We start from the raw sequence: 20,832 nt of genomic DNA, 5'->3' as shown, positions 1-20,832 counted from the left end.
GTTCTCCAGTGATGTTTGTTTGGTGAGGATTTGTTTTTGTTCTTGCGTCAGGTTTTCTTCTGGGATTTCTTGGTAAAGGTCCTCGAAGTAGTTTTTCCAGATGTTGCCATTCTGAATGAAATCTCTCTCTCTCTGACCTCTCTCTCTCTCTCTCTCTCTCTCTGACCTCTCTCTCTCTCTCTCTCTCTGACCTCTCTCTCTCTCTCTCTCTCTCTCTCTCTCTCTCTCTGACCTCTCTCTGACCTCTCTCTGACCTCTCTCTCTCTCTCTCTGACCTCTCTCTGACCTCTCTCTCTCTCTCTCTCTCTCTCTCTCTGACCTCTCTTTGACCTCTCTCTCTCTCTCTCTCTCTCTCTCTCTCTCTCTCTCTGACCTTTCTCTCTGACCTTTCTCTCTGACCTTTCTCTCTGACCTTTCTCTCTGACTGTAACTGCCCCTGCCCTTGGTTTTGAGATGGTGTGTTTCCCTCTCCCCTCAGAGATTAGCTATGGGGAACATTCAGCAGCTGCAGAAAGGGAATCTGGAAGCGGAAACAAAGATCAAGAAACTCATGTAAGTTTCCTCTGGGATTTGCGGTGATGACCCGGAGTTACCCAGCGGGTCTGTGACGGGAGATGGGGGGGGGGGGGGGGCGTGTCCCGGGGGGTGTGCGGGCCTGACTTGCAGTTACCCGGCGGGTCTGTGACGGGAGATGGGGGGGGGGCGTGTCCCGGGGGGTGTGCGGGCCTGACCCGGAGTTACCCAGCGGGTCTGTGACGGGAGATGGGAGGGGGGGGGGGCGTGTCCCGGGGGGTGTGCGGGCCTGACTTGCAGTTACCCGGCGGGTCTGTGACGGGAGATGGGGGGGGGGCGTGTCCCGGGGGGTGTGCGGGCCTGACCCGGAGTTACCCAGCGGGTCTGTGATGGGAGATGGGGGGGGGGGGCGTGTCCCGGGGGGTGTGCGGGCCTGACCCGGAGTTACCCAGCGGGTCTGTGACGGGAGATGGGGGGGTGGGGTGTCCCGGGGGGTGTGCGGGCCTGACCCGGAGTTACCCAGCGGGTCTGTGACGGGAGATGGGGGGGGGGGGGTGTCCCGGGGGGTGTGCGGGCCTGACTTGCAGTTACCCAGCGGGTCTGTGACGGGAGATGGGGGGGGGGGGGGCGTGTCCCGGGGGGTGTGCGGGCCTGACTTGCAGTTACCCGGCGGGTCTGTGATGGGAGATGGGGGCGTGTCCCGGGGGGTGTGCGGGCCTGACCCGGAGTTACCCAGCGGGTCTGTGACGGGAGATGGGGGGGGGGTGTCCCGGGGGGTGTGCGGGCCTGACTTGCAGTTACCCAGCGGGTCTGTGACGGGAGATGGGGGGCGGGGGGGGTGTCCCGGGGGGTGTGCGGGCCTGACTTGCAGTTACCCAGCGGGTCTGTGACGGGAGATGGGGGGGGGGCGTGTCCTGGGGGGTGTGCGGGCCTGACTTGCAGTTACCAGGCGGGTCTGTGACGGGAGATGGGGGCGTGTCTCGGGGGTGTGTGCGGGCCTGACCCGGAGTTACCCAGCGGGTCTGTGACGGGAGATGGGGGGCGTGTCCCGGGGGGTGTGCGGGCCTGACTTGCAGTTACCCAGCGGGTCTGTGACGGGAGATGGGGGGGGGGGGTGTCCCGGGGGGTGTGCGGGCCTGACTTGCAGTTACCCAGCGGGTCTGACGGGACATGGGGGGGGGGGGGGTGTCCCGGGGGGTGTGCGGGCCTGACCTGCATTTACCCAGCGGGTCTGTGACGGGAGATGGGGGCGTGTCCCGGGGGGTGTGCGGGCCTTACCCGGAGTTACCCAGCGGGTCTGTGACGGGAGATGGGGGCGTGTCCCGGGGGGTGTGCGGGCCTGACCCGGAGTTACCCAGCGGGTCTGTGACGGGAGATGGGGGGGGGGGGGCGTGTCCCAGGGGGTGTGCGGGCCTGACCCGGAGTTACCCAGCGGGTCTGTGACGGGAGATGGGGGCGTGTCCCGGGGGGTGTGCGGGCCTGACCCGGAGTTACCCAGCGGGTCGGGTCTGTGACGGGAGATGGGGGCGTGTCCCGGGGGGTGTGCGGGCCTGACTTGCAGTTACCCAGCGGGTCGGGTCTGTGATGGGAGATGGGGGGGGGCGTGTCCCGGGGTGGTGTGCGGGCCTGACTTGCAGTTACCCGGCAGGTCTGTGACGGGAGATGGGGGGGGGGGCGTGTCCCGGGGGGGTGTGCGGGCCTGACTTGCAGTTACCCGGCGGGTCTGTGACGGGAGATGGGGGGGAGGGCGTGTCCCGGGGGGGTGTGCGGGCCTGACTTGCAGTTACCCGGCGGGTCTGTGACGGGAGATGGGGGGGAGGGCGTGTCCCGGGGGGGTGTGCGGGCCTGACTTGCAGTTACCCGGCGGGTCTGTGACGGGAGATGGGGGGGGCGTGTCCCGGGGGGGTGTGCGGGCCTGACTTGCAGTTACCCGGCGGGTCTGTGACGGGAGATGGGGGGGGCGTGTCCCGGGGGGGTGTGCGGGCCTGACCCGGAGTTACCCAGCGGGTCTGTGACGGGAGATGGGGGCGTGTCCGGGGGTGTGTGCGGGCCTGACTTGCAGTTACCCGGCGGGTCTGTGACGGGAGATGGGGGGGGGGCGTGTCCCGGGGGGGTGTGCGGGCCTGACTTGCAGTTACCCGGCGGGTCTGTGACGGGAGATGGGGGCGTGTCCCGGGGGGTGTGTGCGGGCCTGACTTGCAGTTACCCGGCGGGTCTGTGACGGGAGATGGGGGGGGGCGTGTCCCGGGGGGGTGTGCGGGCCTGACTTGCAGTTACCCGGCGGGTCTGTGACGGGAGATGGGGGCGTGTCCCGGGGGGTGTGTGCGGGCCTGACTTGCAGTTACCCGGCGGGTCTGTGACGGGAGATGGGGGGGTGTCCCGGGGGGGGTGTGCGGGCCTGACTTGCAGTTACCCGGCGGGTCTGTGACGGGAGATGGGGGGGGGCATGTCCCGGGGGTGTGTGCGGGCCTGACTTGCAGTTACACAGCGGGTCTGTGACGGGAGATGGGGGGGGGCGTGTCCCGGGGGGGTGTGCGGGCCTGACTTGCAGTTACCCAGCGGGTCTGTGACGGGAGATGGGGGGGGCGTGTCCCGGGGGTGTGTGCGGGCCTGACCTGCATTTACCCGGCGGGTCTGTGACGGGAGATGGGGGGTGTTTCCCAAGTGATGTGTGGTGCTGACCTGAAGTTACCCAGCGGGTGGGGGGACAGGCGTTACCCAGACAAACGATATCAAGCGACATTAGGAGGGTGATCATGATACTTTGAGCTACCCAATAAATTTGTTACAAACTGTTCCCTAACCGGTCACCGGCGACCTGCAGTAACCCCCCAATCCCACCTCTCCCCAATTTGGTGCCAGTCTTAGAATAAATCCTGTCTGCACGGAGCGAATCACTGCAAACCCGACGCGTCTCTTGGTTACAGGACCGTTCCCCCTGAGCAGCAAGCCGAGTTCAAAGCTCTTTCTTCCGACATCCACAGCCTGCAGCAGCTAATAGGGCAGGAATACCAAGCACAAGATGTGAGTGACCCGAATCCAGAGGCACAGGTCCTTCTCTTGCTGCTTTTATCCTTTCTAGAAAAGGACTTTTATTCTCCGCTGTTGTATATATTCGTACCCTTATGCTGATAAATGAAGTTCTTAAAACACATCTGATTACAGCTCTGTCACGGTTGCCCAGGACTTTTAACACCATTTATATTTAAGGGATCGGTAAATAGGCAAAACACGGTAATGAAATAAAATGAGGTTTATTTGGCTAAGACCTCGGAAACGCACAGAAATACAAAGTACAGAGAATATACACACTTACTGGGGTCTGGGGGTAAATACTAGGCTTTCCTAGGTGCAAGGCGCCTGCTTCAGCAAAGGCTGACCTTGTTCATTCCACGGAGCTGGAATAACAGGTAACTTCACTCCTCAGAACCAGTCCTCAGCTTGGCTAGGAGACCCTGGCACCGCAATGCCCCTGGGAAACCTTACCGGCGCTTCACTGGACCAGTCCCAAGACTGACTATAAGTCTGAAAAGACTGAGAGAGGGAGAGCTCTGATCTGCAGCAGCCCCTTTTAGAGACTACTATGCCCTATGTTTTAACATGGACAGAGCCTTTCAGCCACTCAGAGCGTGGGATTATTCTCAGCAGCCAATCAGAGCAGGGCTCACCTGGCTGATGAGGTCAGAGGCAGGGGGTGTGTTGAACCAGCTCGGGACACCCCGTGGGCGGGACATATGTTCTGGCCAATTGGAAAAGCACCTACGATCGCCATCTTTTCCTTAGCCAGCCCATTGCCTCCCACTGGGCAGGCGCCACTGCGTCCAGCAGACCAGAAGGTTTCCCCCCAGGGGGTCTCTGTTCTCCAGACCCTGTACTCCTCCCTGTCCCGTCCACTTAGCACCCGACACCTCACAACATCCCGAGTCCTCCATCTATGGACTCTACGCAGACTAGCTGGCACCTTAACCATATGCCTGGGCTGTCTGTATAGAACCTTACAGTAAACGTAAAACACCATATAAAGTGCACTTTTACAGAATATACTTTGGGGGACCTTATACTTATAAGGTAAATAACTTGGGGATATTTGGGCTCGAAATCCAGGAGTCTGGGGGACACAAGGAAGCCCCGGTGTAATTCGCCCTGCGTACCGGAGAATTAAATGACTACCAGCAACGTTGTCCCCCCCCCCCAACTCCTGCAACCAAAATAATTGTATTTCCACCCAAATATCCCCCCTAAAACTGACACAAGAAATGTCACAGTTCTAGGGCTAAGGGAACATGAAATGGGGGAAAAACAGGGCCATTTTATTTACCTGCATGTATTATCCCGGGTCCCCGGCTTATGGAGGTACCAGGGACCCTACGGGTTCAGGGGTAACCAGCAGGCTTAGCCTGGTTACCCCCTCCCGTCACCAGCTCCTCCGGTGATATAAATCAAAGTGTAGGCGCTGTTAGCGGTGTGCCCACCTGTAGTCGCACGTTCCCGTGGCGGTGCCACGTAACTCCATCCTGTGCATATTCCTGACTATTTGGGGACTCGTCTGATTTGCGTTTTTCTTCCCTTCTCAGGGTGTATTACAGGAGAAGACAGCACAGCAAAAAGCCCAACTAGCTGAGAAGAACAAGAGGCTGGTGAGTTACCCGATGAATGCCCCCTGCTTCCTGAGATTATTACCCTGTGTAACAGGACGAGTTACCCGATGAATGCCCCCTGCTTCCTGAGATTATTACCCTGTGTAACAGGACGAGTTACCCGATGAATGCCCCCTGTGTAACGGGACGAGTTGCCCGATAAATGCCCCTTGTGGGTAATGGCACTGCCTGCACTCTGTAATGAGGGTTTGTCTGCTAATGTACGTTCTTCCTGCTGAGAAGGGATAGGTGCACAGGCCTGTTCCGGGGGTCTCCTGATTATCCTCGCTGGGTTGCGTACACCCGCTATGTGACTTTCTGTGCTCCGTGTTAGTTGAATGTAAGCTAATAAATAGAAAGGACGCATAGACTGGGAGGTGAGTGTGGCATGTTGTAATGCAATGAGATACTGTATATGTAACACATGCAAAGGGATCTTTATTTAAACTTCACATGTTTGAGTTCTTGACGTGTCCGGGCGCTGGTCCTCTCTCGGTTTGCTGGCACCGGGGCGCTGGTCCTCTCTCGGTTTGCTGGCACCGGGGCGCTGGTCCTCTCTCGGTTTGCTGGCACCGGGGCGCTGTGGGTGGAATTTGCCACAAATAGACCTTTTTTAAGTGTTTTATTTTTTACAATTTATAAAAGCATTTTTAACCGAAAAACCAATGATTGGTCTAATTATATTGGTCAAAACCGGTGTCCCTTGGTATGTATGAAGCCCGTGGACGTTTTCTGAAGTAAAAATTGGGGTCATCCATGGATGTATCTTATGGCATCTGCGGTAAAACGGGACGTGTCGGTGACACATGCGCTACAAAAAGGTCACGTAAAGAATGTGTGGGAGACACTTCTCCATATGGTGGTAGAGACGACTAGAAGCTTCTGATGCTTCGATTCGGCAGATCGTAGATTTGCTCGAGGGCTGAAACCAGTATCCTTAGCGGCACAAGTAGCAACATTGGGGCCGTCTTCTCCAATCAGCAGGTTGCTCCGGTTGTTAGATTTATTAAAGCGCGTTCCAGATCAGACCAAGGATCATTCACCTTCGAGTTGAGTGGCTTACACGGTTTCATGGCGTTCATTTGAGCTCCAAGCTTTTATCACCTTTTCCATCAGGATCTTCCTTGAGCGTTCATGTTATATCTCCGCGCTTCTTCACACGCACGCCTTGCACTGCGCCTGCCCCGGTACTTGTGGTGTTTGCGTGCATCACTTGGGGAATACTATGGCAAGTCTCCACGAGGAACGGCAAGGTTCCCTGATTGCACCCCTGCAGTACGCAATCTTCTCATGTAAAACTGAGCAGGCTTTCTCTCTTGTAATATGGCTCCTTCAGCGTCTCATTGAATCTGCTTACCGGGAGAGAAAAAAATGGCCCCCTCTAGATGCAATTAGGGCTCTGAATGCCTACGTGCAAAAAAGAGATTTAGGAAATCCTTGCAACAATCTGTTCTCCTTGTAGGTCCCAATAATGGGCAGGCTGCTTCGGCAGCAATTTCACGATGGATTAAAGAGGATGTGAAGAGACTGGGAAATGGGACATTTTACCGACGGGTATTTCAGTGTGTTTTCCCCCCTGTCACGGTAGCCCAGGTCTTACCAACAAATTAATACCGCGATTCTGGACTGAGCAGGACAAGGAGGGTAAAATAAATTGTAATTTATTTCCTTTTAAGACAAACACACAATACTTCACAATTACAGTCAATATACACGTACTGGGATGGGAAAACAAAATGAAAGTGTCCACGGAACGAAACAAAGTCTCTGGGCACCCCCACACGCATGTGTAACGGTTATGCTCACCACAAACCTGGACCGGACCGCGGGGCTGAGGTGGGGATAGATATACACCGACATTAGACCACGAAGCCGGATCTGGGTTGCGAATTACATAGCCGGGTCAGGACTGGAGAAGGTAGGGTGATCGGTAGACAAGCCAGGGTCAGGGCAGGCGGCACAGGAGCGGAGTTCGCGGTCATGAGCTGAGGTAATCATCAGGAAAACAAAATTGAAGTCGCTTCAGCGTAGAGCAGGAACTGGAACTATCGCTTCAGCGTAGAGAGACGGAAACTGGAACTACGCTGCTTCAGCGTAGAGCAGGAAATGCGCCGCTTCAGCATAGAGAGCAAAAAACAGGAACTGGAGATCCAATGCTTCAGCACAGAACAGCTCCCCTTAGCCCGGTACAGCTGTGAGTAGTGGATGCTACTGGAAGCAGGAAGATTGCAGAAGGAATAGCACAGAGGATCCAGAGCTTCAGCACAGAACAGCTCTCCATAGCCGGGTACAGCTGAGAGTGGTGGAGGCCACTGGAAGGTTACTGGGAACTGGGACTGCAGACAGGACAAGAAACACTGAGGGTTTCAATGTAACTGCTTCAGCGCGGTGAAGTCTGCCAGAAACTGGGAGCTATGCCAAGGCAGGCCAAACAGAGGTGCTGTGGCAAGCACAATTAATTGAGTCTATGTTCAGCAATCAGGAAATGGGAGAGCCCAGTATAAGAAGGGCGGGTAGCCAATCAAAGGACAGGGGTGTGAGGGAATTTCTCCAATGACGGAGCACAGGAGGCATCCAGGCTGCAGTGATTGCAGGAGCAGGGGATGCTGATTGCAGAAACAAGGAGGAGTTGTCTAGAAGCTGCATAGTTCTGTAAGGATGGAAAATAGCTGAAGCGCTCAAATGCAGGTATATCTCAAAATGATAATAAGCCAGACCACTATACCAGGGTACTAACAATTGATATAGTACCTATTGTGTCATATAATGGGTACTATCCTCCTGAAGACAGGTGGTGTGTGGTGCAACCCACTCACCATCAGTCTCATTGGCAGGTTCCCCTGAAAAATATACAAGTACTCACATCCTGGTAGGGCAGGCATGCAGGCTGTGCAGCTACTCAATGCAATACAGGGAAAAGGGAGACCAAAAAGCGCACCAGCACAAACGGAGCAGGAAGAACCCAGGACAAAAAAATGATTAAAAGGGCACTTTAATGTGGCAAAAGACCCATCCAATGCATTTCGAACGTCGCAGCGTTCTTTTTCAAGGATAAAACACAATGTGATAACATCCATTATATACCCTCTTACCTGTGGGCCGTTTCGCGACAAAAATCAGAACCTGATGACGTCATAACAGAGCGACTCAGTGCCGATCTAAGGGCAAAAGGAAGTACCAAAGGCAGTGTGGCCATCTTGGATGTGGGCAAACATAGGAACACAATAACAAAGCTTTATTGACCATTCCAGCAGAACAAAATACATTGCTGCTAACTGGACAAGCATATATAAACAAATAAAGCTATATTAAACTATACTAATGCTTAATAAAGGGTACTATTATATCAAGAAAAAACATGAACAAGGTGGATTAAAAAACTAGCTGTGTTACAACTAAGTTATATACAAAAAAAAAGTTAAAAATAAAAACCTCTAGACATGATTAAAAAAATGTGCAAGAAAAGTAAATTTAAAGACATATTACACATATATACTGCAATACACAGATTGTGTACCTAAATCATAGGAACCAGGGAAATACAACCATTATAAAATATGAAGTATTATCCACAAGATACATCAAAGAACAATTTAAGCTTACATATTAGCATAATATTTGCATGATAAGGCATAGGTTCAAAGGTTATAATGATAAGAATATAATGTCCAATATAATGACAATTGTCTTATTTAATCTGTATTACCAACTAATTACACCATAATACGTCTATCATAAAAATGTTTACAAAAAATGTGTTAGTTGCCAGTCAATGTTCAAGCCCATAGGGAAGCGCGTTTGGAGAGTGAAGATCCAATACGCCTCCCTACGGTCCAGAAGGTTGATATGATCACCTCCTCTAGATTTAGAAATAACTGATTCAATCCCCAAAAAGGAAAAATTATTAATTCCTCCCTGACCACATTCAGTGAAATGTTTTGAGACTGGATGATTAGTGTCTCTCAATTTTATGAGCCTTAAATGCTCTAACATCCTGACCTTAAGGGCTCTAGTCGTCCTCCCCACATACCTCTTGCCACAACCACATGTTATTAAATAAATCACAAATTGACTTTTACAATTTATAAAACTGTTAATCTTAAATTCCTTATTTGGTAATATATTCACACCATGTGGCAGTGGCAAGGCAAACTGGAAAAAACTTTTGGCAGGCTTCATGTGTTTACATGCACTACAAGAGCCACATTTGAAGGAACCCCTAGTGATAAAAGGTTTTTTGAGACCAGAAGATTTGAGTTCACTTGGTGAAACATGAGATCCAATTGTTCTCGTTCTACGATATACAAAAGTAGGACCAGAATCCACTTTGTTTACTTTATAAGGAGTTTACTTTTCCACTTTGTTTACTTTCCACTTTGTTTACTAAATTGTGAAATAAAAAGAGGACATTTGTTTTTTAATTCTGTCAGTCCATGTGAGTCCTGTTTAATACCAATTGTCTTAACATTGTTAGCAAGGCGAGAATCTCCAATTGGATGTGTGGGCAACAATGATGCTCTCTCTGTATGTAATGCATTTTCAAATGCAATTGATAATGTGATTTGGGGTATCCCCTTTCCAAAAATCTCCTTGTAAGTTCCTCAGACTGAGAAAGGAAACCACTCATAGTGGAACAATTCCTTCTCAGTCTGAGGAACTGTCCCCTTGGTATGGCCTTTATGACATGGGATGGGTGGCAGCTGTCCGCCCTAAGAAAGGTGTTCCTGGCATTTTGCTTCCTATAAACATCCGTTTGGATTTTTTTGTCTATGTCTACAAATAATTGTAGATCCAGAAATTCAATGTGATGGAAATGAAAATTTAATGTAAATCTTAGATTATAAAGATTATTATTAAGATAAGATACAAAAGTGTGAAGTGTAGTGACATCCCCCCTCCAAATAATAATTAGGTCGTCCACAAATCTTTTATAAAAAACAATATTTTGATGAAATAAATTAGTGCTTGAATAAATAAAAAGTGCTTCCCACCATCCCATAAATAAGTTCGCAAAAGAAGGAGCAAAACTTGTACCCATAGCAGTGCCAATAAGTTGCAAATAAAACTTACCATTAAATGTGAAAAAGTTGTGCGTGAGTAAAAAGTGTATAGCGTCCAAAATAAAAGCCGATTGAAAAATTGATATTTCTGGTATCTCAATAAATTGGCGGACCGCTGCCAAACCATGGTCATGTTGTATAACAGAATACAGAGAGGTAACATCAAGTGTTACCCACAGGTAATCATTACCCCATTTAACATTTTTGATCTGATCAAGAAGATCACCAGAGTCCCGTATAAATGAGGGCAATTTCCTAACAAATGGCTGAAGAAAACCATTAACATATCTTGATAGACCATCTCCCAAAGATCCAATGCTAGAGACAATGGGACGACCTGGAGGGTCGACCAATGTCTTGTGGATCTTTGGGAGATGGTGGAAGATAGGAATAATGGGATGAGATGGAATAATGAATTTAACCTCGTCCTTCGACAGAACTTCCATAATAACACCTGAGTCAACCAGTTCTACAAGGAACTCCAAGAATTGCGATGTGGGGTCGGCGGATAGTACACGATAGGACCGGCCATCATCCAGTTGGCGTAATGCCTCCCTGATGTAACCGTCTCTGCCCTGCACCACCACCGCACCCCCCTTGTCCGCACTCTTAATGACCAATGCAGAATTATTTTTCAAAGATTTTAAAGCTAAACGTTCACTTTGATTCAAATTGTCATGATCTATATAGGATAGGGAAAATCCCTGAGCTAGAAGACGAAGGTCTCTTATAACCAGATTTTCAAACATAGTCAGAAATTGACCCTTGACATGAATGGGGTAGAACACAGAACTCCTTTTTAGGCCTGAATTCCATTCAGAAAATGTAGGAATATTAACATCATCAACCGTCTGTTCAGATAAAAGATCATTCATATCTTGCAGGGTACAAAAATCATTAAATGTATGTAAAGCAATAGATACCGGAGGAACAGAGTCGGATGAGGGGACATCACTCTCGGTAGCGTGTGATGGCCCCCCATCTAAATCCTCATCTCCGGTCGACCTAGTAACATTTGGAATAAAATTGTCAAAAAACTTTTTCAAGGATAATTTCCAAACAAATTTATACACATCAATAGTGGTTTCGAACAAATTAAAGTTCATTGATGGTGAAAATTTTAGGCCTTTATCCAGTAGTGACAACTCTGTAGGAGAGAGAGAGCAGTTCCTGAAATATTTATAACATTAGATATATCATACAAAACTTCTTCCTTTTGGAGGCGGACCTGTAGCCCCCTCCTCCTCCCCCCCCTCTTCCCTCTTCTGATTCTCTTGTGTCCTTTTGAAATAAAGGGAAAGATTTTGGTTGTTGCTGTTGCTGTCTCTGTTGATTAACATTTTGATAAGAAAAAGCATCCTGGGACTGGTCCTGTCCAGAATCAGACCTAGGTGGTTGACCCCAAAAGGTGCGTCCACCCCTCCCTCGCCCCCTAGATGGAGCTCCACGACCACGATGATCATCATTCTCAAATGTATTGACAAAAGATACAGAATGAGAGGTAGAGGCAGATTCTGCATCTGAAACATCAGATTCGCCACTCTGATAATCCACATTCTTAGATTTTAAAATGGACTTATTGGGAGTAGATTTAAACTGAATGAATGATTTATCTTTGTTATTTGATCTTTCCTGAATAGAATTTATCCTCTGCCAATGGTAAACCTGGTTCTTTTCATAGTCATATCTGTCCCGATCATATTTACTTTGTTTTTTAGACATAATACCACATTCCACATTTTTTACCGTTTTGGAGAGAATAACATCAAATTCCTTAAAGCCCTTTAAACCTTTGAAACTGTATAGGTTTTTTTTGCAGTTCTGTGATTTGAATATCAAGCTGATCTTTCTCCTTCATTTTCTGAAACACTATTAACTCCATCAAACGAAAAGAGCAGTCATTGAGGGCTGTCACCCATCTATTTTCAAAATCCACATCCGGAAAACCAAAGGAGGGGGCTTTTTTAACCCTTAGTCCTCTTGGGATCCTTTTACATTTAGCATAGTTCTCCAGGCTTATAATGTCCCACCATAAGCGGTTCTTATGAATCAATAAACTTTCCAATTTTTGAAAGTGGATTTTGAGATCAGAGATGTCAGTGGTATCCAAATCCACAATGTTATCAAACACACGTAAAGCTTGTTTTTTTCTCTGTGTATCATCACAAGTGTTAAAAAAATAAGTATCTGAAATATCTTCTAATTCATCCATATTATCCCCTGGTTCCTCCATACCAATATAATGGAACACAAAGGGGGTACTGAAGCCACAAAAAAGTAACTATAAAAGTGTATAAAAAGCAAAAATATAAAAATTAGGGGTCTTCCTTTTAAATTCAAAGATTGAGCTCCAAAAAACCTATGCATGTGCGGCTCCAACCTGTATATATTGCAATATGGAAAATAGCTGAAGCGCTCAAATGCAGGTATATCTCAAAATGATAATAAGCCAGACCACTATACCAGGGTACTAACAATTGATATAGTACCTATTGTGTCATATAATGGGTACTATCCTCTTGAAGACAGGTGGTGTGTGGTGCAACCCACTCACCATCAGTCTCATTGGCAGGTTCCCCTGAAAAATATACAAGTACTCACATCCTGGTAGGGCAGGCAGGCAGGCTGTGAGGCTACTCAATGCAATACAGGGAAAAGGGAGACCAAAAAGCGCACCAGCACAAACGGAGCAGGAAGAACCCAGGACAAAAAAATGATTAAAAGGGCACTTTAATGTGGCAAAAGACCCATCCAATGCATTTCGAACGTCGCAGCGTTCTTTTTCAAGGATAAAACACAATGTGATAACATCCATTATATACCCTCTTACCTGTGGGCCGTTTCGCGCCAAAAATCAGAACCTGATGACGTCATAACAGAGCGACTCAGTGCCGAATTTAAGATTAACAGTTTTATAAATTGTAAAAGTCAATTTGTGATTTATTTAATAACATGTGGTTGTGGCAAGAGGTATGTGGGGAGGACGACTAGAGCCCTTAAGGTCAGGATGTTAGAGCATTTAAGGCTCATAAAATTGAGAGACACTAATCATCCAGTCTCAAAACATTTCACTGAATGTGGTCAGGGAGGAATTAATAATTTTTCCTTTTTGGGGATTGAATCAGTTATTTCTAAATCTAGAGGAGGTGATCATATCAACCTTCTGGACCGTAGGGAGGCGTATTGGATCTTCACTCTCCAAACGCGCTTCCCTATGGGCTTGAACATTGACTGGCAACTAACACATTTTTTGTAAACATTTTTATGATAGACGTATTATGGTGTAATTAGTTGGTAATACAGATTAAATAAGACAATTGTCATTATATTGGACATTATATTCTTATCATTATAACCTTTGAACCTATGCCTTATCATGCAAATATTATGCTAATATGTAAGCTTAAATTGTTCTTTGATGTATCTTGTGGATAATACTTCATATTTTATAATGGTTGTATTTCCCTGGTTCCTATGATTTAGGTACACAATCTGTGTATTGCAGTATATATGTGTAATATGTCTTTAAATTTACTTTTCTTGCACATTTTTTTAATCATGTCTAGAGGTTTTTATTTTTAACTTTTTTTTTGTATATAACTTAGTTGTAACACAGCTAGTTTTTTAATCCACCTTGTTCATGTTTTTTCTTGATATAATAGTACCCTTTATTAAGCATTAGTTTAGTTTAATATAGCTTTATTTGTTTATATATGCTTGTCCAGTTAGCAGCAATGTATTTTGTTCTGCTGGAATGGTCAATAAAGCTTTGTTATTGTGTTTCTATGTTTGCCCACATCCAAGATGGCCACACTGCCTTTGGTACTTCCTTTTGCCCTTAGATCGGCACTGAGTCGCTCTGTTATGACGTCATCAGGTTCTGATTTTTGTCGCGAAACGGCCCACAGGTAAGAGGGTATATAATGGATGTTATCACACTCTTGTCCGTATCTCTCTGGAGCACAGCTGTTCAAAATTAGTCCTTGCTGGGCGGATTGGGAATTTGTTATAAAAGGCCCTGATCTGGAGGAACCTAAAGAATTCAGAATTTGGGATATTTTTTTCTGCTTTGATCTGCTCAAATGTTTTGATTATATTTCCTTCCCTCCCAGATCTTTTTAACCGGGTATATCCCGCATGTATCCAATGCCCCCAATTAGTGATAGACATTGCTGGAGCGAAGTCCGGGTTCCCCAGTATCGGGGTCATCAGGGAGTATCTGTTGGTTAGGTGATATCGAAATTTCACACACTCCCATACCGCCAACGAGTTCGCCACGGTCCGCAGCGGCATTCCTGCTGCATCCCAGCATTTTTTGGTAAGCCAAATTAAATGGTGCAACGCTACTGGTGCACAGCACTCCTTCTCCAGTGCCACCCATCTCCGCTTGTTTGGGTCTGAATGCTTAAAACCAGAGACAGCACATAAAACACAGACAAAGCTCAGTTTTAGCACATCCAGTGAAAATCATACACGGTACAGTGCCTAAATATATATGTATAAATATCTATTAAGTAAAATGGTCTTTTAGTTTGACATTTTTGGCCAAAATTGTTGTAAGCCCCTGAGCCAACTGCACGGCAGACCACAATTCAGGGGTCCCTAACGCTAATATAAATTCTTAATAACCTGTGTAATAACAGGAAGAATGATTTATAGTAAATCTGTCAATATTAGTTGCAAAGTTCTAGGTCTGATTGAAGCCTTTATTAACCTGTACATTACCAGGAAAAGCACTCTGTATTAGAAATGTCACAACCATCCTGCAAGCAAACAAGTTCCCCTGTGTGGAAGATGCTATGAAGTGAGCCCTTAACCATTTAAATGTGGGAGGGGGTGAGCTTAAATTAAGTAGGAGGTTGCCAACCTCCAATCAGCCAGGACTAGCTGAACAAGAATTGTAAAATATACTGGACACCTAACAAGCTCCTATTGAACCCCCAAAATAACCACAACATATATATAAGCATATGAGTGTCACAGAGGAGTGCTACTGAGCATGGCAATATAAAACACAGACAAAGCTCAGTTTTAGCACATCCAGTGAAAATCATACACGGTACAGTGCCTAAATATATATGTTTGCAACTAATATTGACAGATTTACTATAAATCATTCTTCCTGTTATTACACAGGTTATTAAGAATTTATATTAGCGTTAGGGACCCCTGAATTGTGGTCTGCCGTGACGTTGGCTCAGGGGCTTACAACAATTTTGGCCAAAAATGTCAAACTAAAAGACCATTTTACTTAATAGATATTTATACATATATATTTAGGCACTGTACCGTGTATGATTTTCACTGGATGTGCTAAAACTGAGCTCTGTCTGTGTTTTATGTGCTGTCTCTGGTTTTAAATATATATTGCCATGCTCAGTAGCACTCCCCTGTGACACTCATACTTATGCTTATATATATGTTGTGGTTATTTTGGGGGTTCAATAGGAGCTTGTTAGGTGTCCAGTATATTTTGGGTCTGAATGCCACTGGACAATTTGACACAATTGAGCCGCTTTGTAATATGCCAACAAGCAAGGTACCGCTGAGCCCCCCTTCATTGTTGGCCTTTTTAGGATGCCTTTCGCAATTCGTGGGCTTTTTTTATTCCAAATAAATTGTATGATTTGTGACTGCAGTGAGAGGATGTCAGCTTGAATTATAGGTATTGGTGGGGTTTGAAACAAATAGAGGATTCTTGGGAGGAGATTCATTTTTATACTATGAATTCTTCCGAACCAGGAGATACCGTATCCCGCCCATACCCTGAGATCCTCTGTGTCTTGAGTAATTTAGGATAATTAGCTTTATATAGGGAATTATAATCATTGGTGAGATATACCCCTAAATATTTGATAGCGGAGGTTTGCCATTTAAAAGTTCAGATCTATTAATTTTTTCTACTTGCTTTGGAGGATTGATATTGAGGGCTTCTGATTTAGTCTAATTTATTTTAAACCCCGAAATTTGGTTGAATTTTCCTAGGATCTCGAAGGCATTGGGCAGAGAGGTAAGAGGTTTTGATAACGTCAGGATTATGTCATCTGCATACATCGCAATCTTATGTTCCTGGTCTTTTACTATTATACCTGCAATATCTGGACCTAATCTAATGTGGGTTGCCAGGGACTCTATACAGAGGGCGAATAATAGTGGTGACAGGGGGCATCCCTACCTCGTCCCGCTATGGATACTGAATTGTTCAGATGGGAACCCCTGATGCCTTACTTTCGCCGTGGGTCCCTTTATATAATGCTAAGATTGCGCTAAGCAGGCGTCCTCCGAAGCCAAATGCTCCTAGAGTCTCTTGGGTAAGGCCAGTCTATGCGGTCGAAGGCTTTCTCTGCGTCCAGACTCCATACCATTGACGTGATCTTTTGCTTTTTGGCCAAATCAATCAAATCTATTATTCTTCTGGTATTGTCTGCCGCCTGTCTGCCTCCGATGAACCCTACTTGATCTGGTGGATCAACCTGGGAAGGACATTACCCACCCTGTTGGCTAATAGTTTAGATTTTTTTTTTTATATCCGTGTTAATCGGGGAAATGGGCCGGTAACTCTTACAGTCCACCGGGTCCTTGCCAGGTTTATGAATCAGAGAGATAGACGCCTGGAGCATCTGTGCCGGAAAGGAGGCCCCCGCGAGTACTTCATTAAATAATTTCAGTAGATGAGGAGCTAGGATCTTAATAATTTTTTTATAGTATAGATTTGAAAAGCCATCTGGGCCCGGGGCTTTGGCTGGCTTGAGTGTCTTTATTACCTCAACTAGCTCCTCCATCTTGAAATCCTCTTGTAATATTAATCTTTCCTCTCTGCTCAATTTGGGTAATTGTGCCTCCTTTAGGAAAGCCTTCAGACCCACTTCTGGTTTTTTTTGAGTGGTTAATCTTATCTCCATTATAAAGAGTCTCGTAGTATCGTTTAAATTCGGCCACGATCCCTTTAGGGCTGGAGGTAAGGTCCCCTCCTTGTGTACGAATAGATGAAATTTGGTAATTTGGAAGCTTGTTTCGTAGCTTATTGGCAAGTAGAGTATCTGGCTTGTTGGCTTTGTCGTAAAACTTGCGCTTGGACCAAGACAACTCCTTTTCGGCCTGGGAGGATAGCACTAGATTAAGCTTAATTTTGGTGTCAGCTCCTTCAGAGTATCCTCCTGCGTGTTTTCTTTGTGAAGGGCAGTGAGCTGAGCCAATCTCTCCTGCAGCTTTTTTAATCTGACTCTCTTTTTCGTCTAGCCGCCAAATTCATCAGAATTCCCCTGAGGGTAGCCTTATGGGCCTCCCATAAAGTGGCGTGTGTTGATGCACTACCCTCATTTATCCTGAAATATTCCCCAATCTCCTCTTCTGTTGCTGGATTTTTCAGCAAAAGCTCATTAATTTTCCAGTTCGGGTCTGTCTATTGAGCTTAGATTGCACCGCAGCTCTACCGGTGCGTGGTCCGACCAAGGAATGTCGTAGATCCCTGTATGGGAGACCACTGGAACCATTCTATTTGACACTAGGAAGTAGTCTATTCTACTGTATCTGTTATGTGGGTGCGAAAAAAAAGGTGTATTCCTGGATGTTGTTCTCTCCTGATGTCTACAATCTGACAGTACCTTAATCCTTGGACCAATGTTAGTACGTCTTGTCTATGGGTTTGGTTAGTTCTTGTGTATCTATCTAAGTGTAGGTCTAATGCGCGATTCAAGTCTCCCGCGAGGATAATATTGCCGCTCTCTACTTTTTTGTAGTTTGGTGAAAAAGGCCTTAAAAAATTCCGGAGCTTGCTCACATGGGGCATAGATGGAAGCCAGCGTAAGCGCCTGAGCCTGTAGTGTTCCTGTCAGAATAAGGTATCTGCCGTCGGCGTCTGTGTATATTTTGTCAACTTGAAGCGCCAGTCTGTTATGGATCAGGATGGCCACTCCCCTTTTCTTTACTGCTGCTGGGGCCAGATAGAATGTCCTAAAGTTTTTGTCCGTGTATTTTGGGTGATTTTGTCTGGAGAAATGTGTTTCCTGTAGGAGGATAATACCTGCCTTCTTACGGCCGTAGTCTCTGAATGCAATTCTCCTCTTAATCGGGCTGTTGAATCCCTTTACATTATGTGTAATAATCACTATTTCATTACTCATATGTACATGTCATCTGCCGTGCTTCAAAGTCGAGCTGGGTGCTTGTGCTGCCGTCTCTTTTTTCCGTTCGCCCTGATCTTCTCATCTCCATTCTGCTGGGAGCCAGGGTCGGCTGGGGGGAAGGTTGACACATAGAGGGGCTGGGTACAAAACATAAAGACAACCACATTAAACACACAAACATATTGCCCTCAGTGCCGGGGAGCAAGTGCCTCGGCTCTAGGTTCCTCGCCCTTGGTCGCGGACTATCAGGGGTGGATCTAACTCCTCCCTTTTTAGTCCCCTCAGACCAATGGACTTTGTCGGCGTTCCGGGGGTATCTCCCCGTCTCCTCCGACCAACGGCACATACGGGCTCCGTGGCAGGACCTCTCACCCTTACCCCTCGCCCGCCCCTATACTTGCCTATGAATAAAACCTTCTTCAACGATTGTTTTTAACCTGTTGTCGCCTAACTCCCTTGTTGCGGAGTTGGAATTAACCCCTTACGCAGGCCTGTCTTTATGCACTCCCACTAAGGCGTGGGAGCGTCCTTGTCTATCACTTATATCCCCCCATCTGTGTCGGTCCCCTCCCCTCCCCTCTCCTCTCTCTTACTGGCGTTATTACCTTCTTATTACCTATATTTTCCTATCTGACTGCGACTCTTGAACTGGCTCTTTTTGGTCTTATACTCTCCTTGTTTTCTTCTCCTATTCTATCTGTCTTGGGCGTTATTACTATCTTACCTATCTTCTCATCGCTTGTCTGCTCACTGTTTTTTGTTCATCTGTCTAGCCTAACTTTCCCGTTGTATTGTCCTCAGAACCCTCTTTATCTTTGATCTTACGTTTTCTTTTTATTCTTCTCTATCTCTCTCGCTTCCCTCTACTAACTTTCACTATGCTCTTTATCTCTTTCTCTGTTTAACTTCCCAGTGTCCTTCTGTCTATCTTTTTCTTACTCCCTTCTTTGCTTCTCCCTACCTGTATGTACTATACTTTCCGTATTCCTTCTTTTCTTCTCAGCCTCCATTATAACCATCTTATCTCTCAACCTACTTTACCCTCTATATACACTTCCCCCTTCTCTCTGCTACCTCACTATCTTCCCTTCCCTTAAACCGGACTATAACTTTTCCTTTCTCCGTTCTTCAACTCCTCCCGCCCTCTTATGTTACATACTTAGTCTTTCTAACTTGCTTGATTCCATCTTCGATCTTTCTGTGCCTTTGCTCTTAGTCTCACTTTCTTAAAATATCCTGTTCCCTTCTACTTCCTTAACCCTACCTCTACCTCCCATCTTTTCTTATTTTCATCATCATTTCCGAATACCCTATCCTCTAAGCTTGCATTCTATTTGGGGCCTTCTCTAAATAAATTATCAAGCAGCTTCTTTATGTCCTGGCTGCTGGGCCTGCTTGCGTCCGCTTGTCTCCGCCTGTAGTCCCGTCTGCGCTCTGCTCCATTTGGAGATTTGCTGTGTCTGGCGCTCTTCTGTGACGCATCCACTGTCGGTCCGCTACTTCCGCCCTCCACAAGATGGCCGCCGCTCGGCTTCCTTTTCTTGATGACGTATATCCGTTCGCCGCCATCTTGGATTACAACTCTGTACCAGACGTAAGCAGGTTCTCCCGCCCTCCTCGCTTGATCTTCTCTTCCGGTACTTTGCATTTCAGCTTGACTCTTCGTGTGCCAGCATGCTATCGCCATTTTACATCGGCCGCCATGTTCCAGCCACGAGATGAGGGGGCCCAGAACATGTCACATGGGGGGCTAGACATCCCTTTTGCCATTGGACAGTCTACCGCTGTGGGGGATTTTTGTTTTGTCTGGTAGGGAATTTTCTTGGTATATCAACAGGTAACTGTGCAACCGATAAACTGTTAAATTTGGTAACTTTAATGTAACTTTTTCTAACAAAGATGTCCACCTTTATTAATTCATCCTTTATCTGATCTTGGAGTCTGCGGGCTTCCAACTGATCTCCAGGTAGTATCTGGCGCCGCTGCCTCATCTGCTTCATTGTTGGTGTTCTCTTTTAGTCCCAATTTGAGCAAAAATGCTGTACCTTCTTCTGGCTTCCTCATGGATATATCTTTCCCATTTCGGATCACCATGAGCCCGAATGGAAAGGTCCATCGATACGCCATTAAAGCCATTATGGCTTTGTCCCGCAGCACTTTCGTTATTGGCATTAGGCTCCTCCGCCTCGCTAGCGTGGTCGAGGAAATGTCTTGGTATATAGCTAGGCGCACACCTTAAAACTCCACCGAAGGCAAAGCTCTTGTTTTTTGTAAAACAGCCTCTCTGGTGCTGTAATAGTGCAGCCACACTATGATATCTCTGGGCTGTTCTGAAGTCAGTGGTCTAGCTCGCATGGCTCTGTGGCATCTATCCATTTCCAGCTTATTCTTTGGATAGTCCGGAAAAAGGCTTTCCATCCATCTAGATACAAAATCCTCAGTCTGCGATTGCTTCAGGGATGCCTCTAATTCTGATATTGTTTTGCCCGTCCCTAT

At 46.8% G+C, this 20,832-nt stretch overlaps 1 protein-coding gene across 1 annotated transcript in view; it reads left to right on the top strand.

Moving 5' to 3' along the window:
• Positions 1–487: 487 nt before the first annotated feature.
• LOC142472332 (kinetochore protein Nuf2-B-like) overlaps positions 488–20,832 on the top strand; it is a 34,434-nt gene continuing 14,089 nt past the window's right edge. Inside the window, exons 1-3 of the mRNA XM_075579382.1 lie at positions 488–552; positions 3,441–3,537; positions 5,088–5,150. Coding sequence (XP_075435497.1) covers positions 488–552; positions 3,441–3,537; positions 5,088–5,150 — 225 coding nt within the window. The remainder of the gene's footprint in view (positions 553–3,440; positions 3,538–5,087; positions 5,151–20,832) is intronic.

Source organism: Ascaphus truei, chromosome 1 (genome assembly GCF_040206685.1).
Source record: "Ascaphus truei isolate aAscTru1 chromosome 1, aAscTru1.hap1, whole genome shotgun sequence".
NCBI lineage: Eukaryota > Metazoa > Chordata > Amphibia > Anura > Ascaphidae > Ascaphus > Ascaphus truei.
Note: the sequence above shows the minus strand (reverse complement) of the source record. Positions and strands in the feature narration are given on the sequence as shown.